The following is a 13,077-nucleotide window of genomic DNA, read 5'->3' as shown; positions in this document are numbered from 1 at the left end:
CTGATCGTGCCAAGTTTTTCTCGGTTTTCCTCTGCTCCTTTTTCCAATTACATTCACCTCATAAATTTGTTTTACCGTTAATTCCTCACTCATTCGTTCTACATGTCCAAACCCAGATATCATCACATCAATTAAACACTACATGAAAACGTTCATAGAATCACAAGATAAAACATTGAAAATTTCAGCAACACATCAAAACCAAATGAAACAAAAACCATATTTGGTCAAAGGAACTTTATGTTTTCCGCAATTAAGCGTTATAGCCTATTGCCGTTATATAACGACTATATAGTCTTCATCTAATTTACGATCATCTTAATATAGAATCATTTTGATGCAGCACCTTATGCACCATTCTGCGCAGATGGGGGCAACAAGAAAAAAATTATTGAAATTCAAATAATTTTACTTCGTAACTACCATTTTCTTCTTAAAATCTATTGTGACACGTGTTTCGATGCATTCCGCATCATTTTCAAACACCGTATAGTGTAGAAATGATATTAGATAATGCGGAATGCATCGAAACACGTGTCACAGTAAATTTTAAGCAAAAATGTACTTACGGATGGATCGATTATTGAAAAAAGAATAATGACAGATTATGAAATTCTTAAAAAATAAACTCTAGAAGTATTTGTCCAACGATACTCAAATTTATCCAGATATTACATAAGATTTTTTTAAAGAATTTTTTTTTTGCGATCCTTGAATTGGATGCTGGGGGGCAGTGGGTGGGTGGGTGAGGAGGGGAGTACGGGAGGAGGGTACCCGAGCCTATAAAAGGTCCGCCTCCCCCGCCGGCGCCTCATTCAGGCCACAGCGGTCCCGCGGCGCGTGTCCGGAACATGCCCTACTCGGAGTCCGGCTCCAGGGACGACGTGTCCAGCAGCATCCCGACCATGGCCGCCAGAGACGAGGGCGCCGGCGCCGCCAGGAGCCGCGCGGGGAGCGGCGCCAGGGTGGGCTCCAGCGACAGCGCCAAGCACCAGGTCAGTCGGATCTTATACTCTAATTACTTACAACGACTATATCAGTCATCATTGATGAGATATTACAGGAGAAGTGTACGGGGCTTTCAAACCTTAATTGGCTGTTATTTTATTATTTTTTTTAGGGGGAAGATGCATTTATTATTTTTTTATGGTATATGCATTTATTTTTTACCTAACTTATTATGTACAAGTTTTATTTATTTATTTATTTTTTTATTGGCAAAGCACCCAAAATTGAGTGATACATGCCATACTTGTGATTTTACTTAAACATTTTTTTAATGATTTTACTTGAGGTTACTTAAACGTTTTTGCCATACTTTTTAAAAATGTTTTATGACCGCACTGTTCATATTTTGGGAGTTAATTGATAAGAGGTGCTGGACATTCAGCGGGAAGGACAAACCCTCCGACCGAATGTCCTGAATGAACTCGAGGTTAGGGAGTAAGGGGCAGTTAAAAAATATGTGGTCAGCAGTCTCATCCTCCTCTCCACACGCACATAATGAACAAGTTAGTATGTTAATTTTTTTGAGTACAAGATGACGTACAAGGTTTATCATAAAGTGGATTTTAGTTTCTTCTAGCTAAGAACATGTTTTATTATAATCTGTGTTGGAAACAGGAGGGATCATCTAGTGTGGGCTAATCAGGAACTTGTTAGCATTTGCTCTTTGCTGGGAGGAAACCACGTAAAAATCCTTAGGAGTTTTAGGCATAGTTGACTGTGCAGAGAAAAAAACCCATAAAACTCCGATATTTTAATAGATCTTCAGCTGAAGATTTGTTGTTAATGTCAGTGTAAGCATTCTGTCAGCCTCCGTAGTGGTCAGCATGTTCGACTACCGTACTGGAGGTCCCGGGTTCGATTCCCAGGGGGGGTTAAATAAATATCAGTGATTTTTTCACTCTAATATTTATTCAATATTACCCTGGACTGGTACCTGAAGCGGAGGGCTGATCACCTTTCCTTCAAGTGGTCATGATCAAGATAACACTGCGTTTAGTGCCCTATGCACCATTGGGTGAGATGAGGGTTTGAAGGAAGGAAGCATTCACATTTTGTTTTCTCAATTGTGCTTAGCAATTATTTTCATTTAATTAATTTGATAGTCACTTTGTGTCGATATTATAACTTCTGGAATTTTCTAGCTTTGTATAAAAAATAAACAAGTACGTCGCATACTTGTATTTGTTTAGATTGGCAGTGACAGGGATATTGAAAGCTTTTAAGTGTAAATTCACAATAAAATCGGGATACAGTTTTGTTTCACATTTTCTATAATATTCCCAACTAAGTTCATAAAATAAAAATACTTTGCAATAGAGGGTCCATCAGGAAGTCTAGATGCTCCTGTATCAGATCTGGGAATGCGGTAGGATAGCTTTCAATGTAATGCTAGTTTTGCTACTGCTGTTAATTTATTTGTATAATTATTACAATTGATTTCAGTGTGTCTTTCATTCTGTTTTTCCATTTTTTATATCGTTATCAATCTTTCCATCTCTTGAAAACGTAACTAACTAACCGTCACGCCGCTTCCCCGCATGGATAGACAGAGAGAATATAACACCATACCAATCTGTCTTTGTAAACATTTTTTACCTCGTCAACATACATGCATCTCCTCACACATACCTGCCGATTATTTCGACTCCTTATCCAACCGCTTTTAAGTATTTAACATACCTGATCATGCCAAGTTTACCTCGGTTTTCTTCTGCTTATTTTTCCAACTACAGTCGCCTGATATATTTGTTTAACCGTTTTTTCCTCACTCATTTGTTCCAAACCATTTCAACACTTCTTAATTTAATAGATAATTACTATGTATCTCAGCCTTGCATTCCTTCCTTATTTAACCATTCGAACCTTAACCTAATTCTAAAATTGCGGTCATAATTTCTAAAATGATAAAGCTTAACGCGTATAAACTATGAAATTTTGTATCAATTATTATTATTATTTTATTTGTAAATTAAAATAATATTTTACACTGGTAGAAACATCTTTTCACTGGGTGACTGCCAAATAATTAAAAAAACATCTTTCATACAAAGTATTGCTGCATATTCGTCTGACAGATCGCATTTCGACCGTATTTTGTCTACTTTCGCCCTTCTTTTGACTAGAAAACGTACTTCACAAATTTGTTTTTCGAGATTATCTCGTTATTTTATAGACAATAAACATCTATCATACATACAAGTTTGTTGGCAATAAACAACTATCATACATACAAGTTCGTAGGCTATAAACAACTATCATACATACAAGTTTAAAGGCAATAACAGCTATCATACATACAAGTTTATAGGCAATAATCATCTATCATACATACAAGGTAGGCTATAAACAACTATCATACATACAGGCAATAAACATCTATGATATATAGATGTTTGTAGGCAAAAAACATCTATCATACAAAGTTTTGCTGCACATTCGTCTGACGGATTGCATTTCGACTGCATTCAGTCCACTTCCGTCCTTCATTTGTCTAGAAAACGTACTTCACAAATTTGTTTTTCGAAATCACCTTGTTATTTTATAGGCAATAAATTCCACACACTTGTGTTTTGTCTTTCAATGCCCGCCATAAATTCAAAGCTCATTATTTTCATTCATTCAAAACATGACAAAATGACGAAGCATCTCATTCTGTGCGGGGACAGGAAGTAATTTGGACCGTTGTCTGTATAAGAACAATAAGGTTGGTTAATAAAACGATTCGTCAGCGCATAGGTTGTATTGTGAGCGTAAGGCGAACGACGCAAGACGGAGTAGAGCGCCGCTAGGGTGGGGTTTGGAAGGATGATGAGCCGCTCAAGCGAGACATTTAGGATAGGCCTCTGTGCGATGGGAAACGAAGATTCATTGCTTATAATATTATTAAAAAATACGCAATTATAAATGCATTTATAATATGTAAGGGTCTTCAACAAAAAGTTACATTTCCAACATTGTACAAAAATCCTTTAAATGCAAATATATTCTGTTGTTTTTGCATTTTGAAGAAAAGGTATTGTTTAATTATTTTTTTAAATATAATAATAATAAATCCCTTACCGCACCCCAATGGTGCATAGGGCACTGCTTCATATAAACGCAATGTTATCTTGATCGATTACACATGAAGGAAAGGTGATCAGCCCTCCACTTCAGGTACCAGTCCAGTGTGATATTGAATAAATATTAGAGTGAAAATGTCACTTATATTTATCAAACCCCCCTGGGAATCGAACCCGGGACCTCCAGAACAGTAGGCGAGCATGCTGACCATTACACTACGGAGGCGAACAAATATACTAAATATTTTTCAAAAAGAGAAAAAAAATATTCAGGTTTTACCTAAAAAGAACTGTTGCTCAGTAAAATGTTCAATAAGTGATATTTATTCTTAATACATTTTATTATATTCTTCAACCTTAAAAACGATCTCCCGAAAAATCAAGTTTTTTGATATATCGCTCACTCCTTTCAACAACGTCATATTTCAAAAAACTTGATTTTTCAGGATATCGTTTTTAAAGTTTAAGAATATAATGAAAAGTATTAAAAATAAATACCAAGCCACTTATTGAACTTTTTACTGTGCAACAGATCTTTTTAGGTAAAACCTGAATGTTTTTTCTCCATTTGAAAAATGTTTAGTATATTTAAAAAAATATTAAAACAATACCTTTTCTTCAAAATGCAAAAACAACACCTTCTGCCCTGTAGCGGGTAAATATTAAGTTAAAAATATGCCGCTTTTGTGGAGATGTAGTAAATTTTCTGGGCATTCCAAAAACATGCATAAATGAAAATTAACGATTTTTTATATATGTCGTTGTTGAAAGGAGTGAGCGATATGTGGAGGCCCTCAACAAAAAGTTACATTTCCAATATTGCACAAAAAATCTTTTAAATGCAAATATCTTCTGTTGACTGTATTCTATCGAAATCTTAATTAAAGTTCCGACAAAACGTGACCAATCCTGCGTTAGACCAATACGAAATCATTAAATTGCACCAAAACGTAACAATTTTACAAGCTAGAATTCCTGAATTCTTAAAATCATTTATAATGGAAATGTAACGTTTTGGTGTGGACCTCGACATATAATGTTAAAGGTTCCCAACCGCTACTCGAATTTGATACAAAAGCATCTAGGCTTCCTGACAGACCTCTCTTGCAAAGCAATTTTATTTTGTGAACTAAGTTGCGAAAAATAAGGAAAATGTACTTTATGCATATTTCTCATTGAATACTAATGAATCTTTGTTGTCCACCTCCGTGGTGTAATGGTTAGCGTGTTTAGCTACCGTGCTAGATGTCCCTGGTTCAATTCCCAAGGGGGGGGGGGTGTGATAGCAAATATTAGTGATTTTACACACTAATGATTATTTGATATCACCCTAGACTCGTCTCTGAAGCGCAGGATTGATCACCTTGTCTTCACATATTAACGATCAAGAAATTACAGCGTCAATACGATGCAGTGTCCTATGCACCATTGGATGCGGATAAGGGCTAGAAGAAGAAGAAGCAGAGGAAGAAGCGCCCTTGAGGTAGTTTTTTACGAAAATGGCGCTATATAAATCATCCAAAATTATTTTTATTCTTTTTAAGAAGATCGTTACTTAAATACTCCGCTACGTTCAAATGCATACACAGTTCTTTTACTCAAAACTTTTGAATAAAATGTATGGCAAAAACATAACGGGAATTTCACAGTAGGAATTTTTCTTTATTTTAATGCACCGCGGGGTGCGGATAAGGGTAAGAAGAAGAAGAGTTTAAAAAAACAATAATTATTTATATTCTAAAAAAACGTGCGCGGACAACACGCGTGAATTCTCGCGCAGAATTTGTATATTTGAAAGTACACCCTTCATACATCGTAGTCATACAGGAGAAAGTAACCAAGTGCATTTTTATTTTGAAAAACGTGATTATTGACTATTTGATATCTTACTAGCTTAATATTGCCCTGAAAAATCCTAAAGCGATTTTAAACTTGGAAGTATAATATATTGACTTGTTAAAAATGACTAACTGCATTGATGTTTATTTTTTCGCCAAGCAAAAGTGACCTAAATGGCCCTCCTGAACATTTTACGTTTTGGTAGTTGGTCACTTTCTCCTGTACGACTACGATATGTATCAGGGTAGCCATCTTAGAAGACCAAGTATACCAATAATGCTTATAAAATACGTGCGTATTTATTCGTAGGTGAATGACTTGCACTGGAGGGAACAAGTCCACACGATGGCGAAGAGCGACTCGGAGTCGGAGCTTTCGGACTCGGAGCACTTCCTGACGAAGGGTGCGTTCCTGCTGACGCCGTCGCACGACCTGTCCATGGAGAAGGCGTCCACCATCTGCGAGAAGATGACCTTCAAGGGCTGCTTCAGCCTCACCAAGACGGCCACCGGCATCCTCTTCAAGTTCTCCGACTTCGACGACTACCAGAGCGTCTACAGGAAGGGCTTTCACAAGGTCACCAACTCCAGGTTTTACAGAAAGGTAACGACAATTTGTATTTTTATTCGTCTTCTTACTCCCTTTAAAATTTTTATTTTTATGCAAACGTCTAATTGTAATAGTTTTATTTTAATGACCTGAAGATGGAATGATTTTCCAAAACCGGTAGTCACGAATAAAGTATAAAAGTGGTATTAAACAAAGTAAATAATGGATGATAAGGAGTGTTTTATTACCATACTACAAAGTTATCAATGCTTTTAATATACAAAATATACAATTTGTATTCTTCATTTTGATGACTGCTTTTGCAGAAAAAAAAAACTATCTTTATTGATATATCTATGAATGAATACTATGTTTTTATTTTAAAAATAAAAATAAAAATATTTATTTTTATATAGTTTACAAAATATACTTCAACTTCATACTATTACTGTGAGCCTAAGCGGCTCATTATTAGAAATAGGTATCAAATTGTGGTAGATTGGGTTCGAACCCAGAAACTCTGACTCAAGAGTCCGGGACACTAACCACGGGACCGCAACCCAACACTCTATTTGGCGTTTTATTTGTAGAACTCCATAATTTATATTAAAAATATTAAAATCAAGTAATTTAAATTTGTATAAAATGGATAAAATTTTTAATTATTAAAATATATAAAAGCTGTGTGCGACCCATCATGACATATGGGATCGAATGCAGAGCGGACACCGTAGTAACAAAAAATCCGCTAAGAGTGTCAGAAACGAAGACTATGGAGCATATCTGGCAAGAGTCTACGAGACAGAATAAGGAACACCAGGATAAGAGAAATATGCGAGATGGTAGATGTCGTTAGGTGGGGAAGGCAACAAAGGAGACAATGGTATGAGCATGTGAGGAGAATGGAACCATCCAGACTCCCCCACATTGCATGGCACGGCCAACTCCAAGGCAATGACTCCCGGGCAGACCCCCAAATAGATGGATTGACAGCTGGGAATCGACATCGCAGAAGGCTAATAATCCCTCATAAAAACAGGCCTCAAGGCCTACACCAAGAAAAAGAAGAAGAAGAGAAGAAGAATTTAAATATTATTTTTTAACATCTCATCAAAGATGAAGAAAAATATGGAAGTCTGGGCATTTACGGGGCTGACGACCGTCATCGGCTGGTTTAAGTGATCACTTTACACCCGTGTAACATTCACCAATTCTACCCATTATTGACAACCACACTACTCAAATTCTTGGAAGTTCTATATATATATGAACCAATTTAGAAACCTTGTTCTTGAATCACTAGAACTTCACTAGAGACATCTATTGGTGGGATGTAAAGAAGCTTTTTACTAAGCGGCTTTTATTAAGCAGCTTTTTATTAAGCTTTTTATTATTTTTATTGCTTAATAAAAAGCTTCTTTACATTAAGTATATGGACACACTCAAAATGTTGTAAGAATTTAAATGTTTTGATATTCACAGGGCTTTGGACTTTTGGTTGTAATCAGTAGAATCTCTGGAGACTTGATTACTTTCTCACTCTAATTAAATTCTCCTTAGAAGCATGTTCTTCCTTTAAGTTTCTGATGCTAATGTTCTCTCCAGGTGATAATACCATGCAGGCCGCAGAAGACCTTCACGGTGTACGTGTTCGACATTCCAGACGATCTTCCGGAAGAAGACGTCCGCCACTCTTTGTACAAGTTCTCTTCCATCGTGGAAGTCGTCAGGATCCAGCTGACCAGCTCGTCATCTGCCAATAACAGTACCAGCAACTCTACATTGGCCCCAGCTAAAGGTGAAAATATCATTACTTCCGTTCTCTCAGAAATTGTGCGGCAAAACGTTGTATGATAGATGTTCGAATGGTGAAATAAGGAAAAAATATAAAGCTGAGATAAGCATCATGAATACAATAAAGAAAGGTGTGTTGAGATGGTTTGAGCATGTGAATCGAATGAGTGAAGTAAGGATAGTAAAACAAATTTATGAGGCGAATGTGATTGTTACTAGGAAGACTGAGGAAAACATGACAGTGTCAAGTGTTCCAAATACTTGAAAGTGGTCAGGTCAGGATTGAGAATAATCGGCAGGTCAGGATTGAGAATAATATGAGGAGATACATGAATGTGGAAGAGGCATTGTGTACAAAGACCGAATGGTGTGGCATTCTATTCTCTCTGCCTTCCCCTGCGGTAAGCGACGTTATGGTTAGTTAGTTAGTAAGTCTTTTGTTGATAACAAAAGTCTATTAAGATGGGGATTTTGAAAATATGTTAAAGGTCGCTCACTCCTTTCAACAACGTCATAAATCAAAAATCGTGAATTTTTAGTTCTGCATGTTTTCGGAATGCCCACAAAATGCACTATATCCCAGCAAAAGCGGCATATTTTTAACTCAATATTTACCCGCTACAGGGCAGAAAGTATTGTTTTTGCATTTTGAAGAAATGGTATTGTTTTTTTTTTTTTTTAAATGTACTAAATATTTTTAAAATGGAGAAAAAACCTACAGGTTTTACCTAAAAAGATCTGTTGCACAGTAAAAAGTTCAATAAGTGGCTAGTAATTTATTTTTAATACAATATTATACAATATTATAGTTTTAAACTCCTGAAAAAATCAAGTTTTTTTATTTGACGTTCTTGAAAGGAGTGAGCGAGGTACCGGGGTACCGCGAGAACCCGGGGCCTCCAGCACGGTAACTAAACATGTTAACCACTAACACCACGGAGGCCGACTGTTAGTTAAGTAATATGTTAACTTTTCCTATGTTGATATCAGTCGGAGAGGGCCTTATATAATAAAACCTTTAATAAAATGATGAAACTAATATATATATATATATATATATATATATATATATATATATATATATATATATATATATATATATATATATATATATATATATACATATATATATTTATATATATATATATATATATATATATATATATATATATATATATATATATATATATATTTTATTTTTTTATTTTATTTTTTTTTCATTTTTATCTAACTTTAAGTGAAAAATCTACTATCAAAAACAGTCACATGAGGTAGAGTAGATCCAACTCAATGATTTTGTAAAAGAACATCATATGTTCCAGTACAAAAAAAATGATTTCAATGAAGAATTAAAATAAATTCAAAATAAAACCGCAGGTATCCGCGGGCTGCTAAAAAATTCTTGCGTGCCGCGAGTTTGACATGCTTGCTCTAAGGGACACTCCCGCTAACCATTTAAGCATTCACATTTCAGCGGATTCTAGTTGCCTAGAGAAGGTGCTAAACATCGTCCAGCATTCGAAGCCGTATAAAGTTTATAAAATGTGACATGTATCAGCAAAAAACGTTCAAGAAATGATGTTTTGTTCGTGTAGCTGCCGCATCTGCCACCAAGACGGGAGTGGTCCGTCGCACCAGCGTGGCCGACGAGGAGCGTCCTTCTGCGACCCCAACTGCCGGGCCCCTGGTGCCCCCACCCTCGGCCCCCTCCCCGGGGTACGCAGTGCGCGTGACGCTGGCCTCCATAGAGGAGTGCAACATCCTGCTGCAGAACGGCCTGGACTTCTACGGAGCCACGTTCTTCCCGACGGAGCTGGCCTCTCCGCAGCAGTCGGCTAGGCTCGTGAGGCCCAGCAGGTGAGATATCTTCTATTTTTAATTCAAGGTCCAGTATTTTTTAAGTCTTAACCTAATTTTCTCTGTGTCCGCCTCCGTAGTGTAATGGTCAGCACGCTCGGCTACCGTTCTGGAGGTCATGGTTTCGATTCCCAGGGGGGGTAAAATAAATATAAATGATTTTTTTCACTGTAATATTTATTTAATATTACCCTGGACTGGTACCTGAAGCGGAAGGCTGATCACCTTTCCTTCATGTGTAAACGATCAAGATACCACGCGTTTATATAAAGCAGCGCCTTATGCACCTTTAGTGTGCAGTTAAGGGTTTTTTTTAATTTTCTCTAAATCCAGGTGACATTTTACGTACATAATTGATTTGTTTTTATGATTTTTAAAACACTGTTTTTGAATGTTATCAGATCTGGGAATGCGGTGGGACAGCTTTCAATATCTTCTTCATCATCTTTCTATATATTTCTATAGTGCCGCTGCATGTTCCTCTCGGGATATCAACTGGCAAATTTCTTATCGGGGGTCTGCTTGGGGGTCTATGTCCTTCAGGATTTCATTGAAAGCAGATACGTGGAAGTCTGTCTTCTGACATTCTGTTTATACGCTCATTCCAGTATCTTCACCTCGCGATATCTTCCGTCTTGCACATGCTATGTATAGGATATGATGCCTCTAAATTATTTTTATTTATTTAAACTTCATGTACAGAAAATAAATAAGTACATTGGCGGGCTTATTGCTAAAAAGCAATATCTTCCGACCAACCAAAAACTGACTGGTGATATTTATAAAAACGTTTGATACCATATATAGCTGTTTGCAATTAGAGCGGAGATAGATAGTACTTGAACATTAAAAAAAACATAAATTACAAATTAACATATAAAAAAAACATAAATTACAAAATATGACAATAAGGAGGGCAAAGGAAAAAAAGTAGTTTAAGGAAGAAGGTAGAGGGAAAACTAAGGGAAGAGGATTGATGGACAGTTAGGATTCTAATGAGAAATGTCTCAGACGTTTCTTAAAAGTTGTTAGAGAAGGTGCATTTTTTACAAGGAGAGGTAATTCATTCCATAGTCTGGCAGCTTGTAATTATTATAACTTATTAATTATTTATAATTATTATAACTTCAACTCTAATATATGTGTTTATATAGCAAAATATGTGTAAATCTGATGCTAAATAAGGTTTAAAATTATCAAGATTATTATTATTATACGAATATAAAATATTTACATATCGCGCACTCCTTTCAAGAACGTCATAAATCAAAATACTTGATTTTTCAGGAGAACGTTTTTAAAGTTGAAAAATATAATACAATGTATTAAAAATAAATATCAAGCCACTTTTTGAACTTTTTACCGTGTAACAGATCTTTTAGATAAAATCTGAAGGTTTTTTCTCCATTTGAAAAATATTTAGTATATTTAAAAAAAATAACTAAACAATACATTTTATTCAAAATTCAAAAACAACACTATCTGCTCTGTAGCGGGTAAATATTAAGTTTAAAATATGCCTCTTTTGCTGGGATATAGTAAATTTTCTGGGCATTCCGAAAACACGCACAACTGAAAATTGACGATTTTCAATTTATGACGTTCTTGAAAGAAGTGAGCGATATTATTTATATTCAAACAAACCAAGAAAATGAGATACCTCTCTTTAAAAGATGAATGGTAAAATGTGTGTAGATCTGACGCTTAATATGGTTCAACATTTTTAAGAGTATATAAGAAGAATATATCGTGGGTGTACTGGCAAAAAACGTTAACTCGAAAATATGCAATTTTGACTTAATGATGCATATTATAAAGTTTTCAACATTCTATAAACTGGCAAAATACGCTAAGTAGTTTGAAATGTCATATCCACGTGTTCTACGTAAAGTGCTTCAACTACATTTTTGTCAATTTTGAGATATTTGGTGTATGTTATCAACAGACCGTTATCTTCAAATATAAATAAACAAAAAAAATATTTTTATTAAATTACGCCTAGTTTTCAGGCGTATAAGACGCTATCTACAATACACTCAACCCCTAAAACGCTAACTACTTAATTTTGACAATGCATAAAGTTTTAAAACAATTTAATACATTATTTTATCGTGTTTTTGAACGTATGATACTAGTTTAGAATTTCAGATTAAACCGTTGAAAAAAATATGCTAAAAAATCTTCTAAGCTCTCTCCTGTAAAGTAACAGATTTGCAGATAGAGTACTTTACGTAGGGGCCATAGATATATATGTGGTTTTAAAAGTTAATTCAACTTTGAGTTTAATAGCATGTATTTTATTCAGGCTAAAAGCTTTAAATAACAGGGATTTTATAGTTAGCGTATTTTGCTGGTATACACCAGGATATATTAAAACAAGCCAAGAAATTGAGATACCTCTCTTTAAAAGATGGACGGCAAAATGTGTGTAGATCTGACGCTAATTAAGGTTTAATATTAATGAAAACCTATTATTTTCAGGGTGATTGGAGGCTCCATATCCGCCAGAGTCCGGGACCTGCTCCCGGTGTTTGATAATTCTGGTTTTGCCAAACTGCCTCCGCCGGCCATGAAGATGATCAAACCAAGAGGAAAATAGTCATATGCAGCTCTACCATATCAAGTTAACAAGAAAAAGCAAGAATTTCTTACCGGTAACATCTCAATTTTCCTCGGGACTCTCCAGTAGCATCTGTTATTGACCCTCCATTAGTTTTCCTATCGTAATAATGTCCTTTACATCTTAACATCATCTGCATTCCATTAAACATATTCCATTGCTATATACATTGATCTAGAGCGTAGGACTGATCTCCTTGTCTTCATATAATCACAAAGTCACAAACTTTTTAAATCCGTGATAATTAGATGAGGTGCAAAGCCCAAAAAAGAACTTCTCCTTCAGCCAGTATAAAATAGTTTAACAACTGCTATACAGTTTTTTTTTATTATATAAATGCAGTTACAT

The 13,077-nt window shown here is 35.5% G+C and overlaps 1 protein-coding gene across 1 annotated transcript; it reads left to right on the top strand.

The window, feature by feature from the left end:
- Positions 1–806: 806 nt before the first annotated feature.
- On the top strand, positions 807–12,851 carry LOC148309306 (uncharacterized). The gene is made up of 5 exons (XM_088260270.1): positions 807–995; positions 6,219–6,512; positions 8,064–8,256; positions 9,848–10,109; positions 12,591–12,851. The coding sequence occupies exons 1-5, from the start codon at positions 852–854 to the stop codon at positions 12,706–12,708; spliced, it is 1,011 nt and encodes a 336-aa protein (XP_088116396.1). The 5' UTR covers positions 807–851; the 3' UTR covers positions 12,709–12,851.
- Positions 12,852–13,077: the final 226 nt, after the last annotated feature.

The sequence above is a fragment of the Brachycentrus maculatus genome, unplaced genomic scaffold (genome assembly GCF_059751285.1).
Source record: "Brachycentrus maculatus isolate JH-2025_06_01 unplaced genomic scaffold, ASM5975128v1 h1tg000131l, whole genome shotgun sequence".
NCBI classification, from domain to species: domain Eukaryota; kingdom Metazoa; phylum Arthropoda; class Insecta; order Trichoptera; family Brachycentridae; genus Brachycentrus; species Brachycentrus maculatus.
The sequence above is the reverse complement of the archived record's forward strand: the minus strand, read 5'-3'. Positions and strand labels throughout refer to the sequence as shown.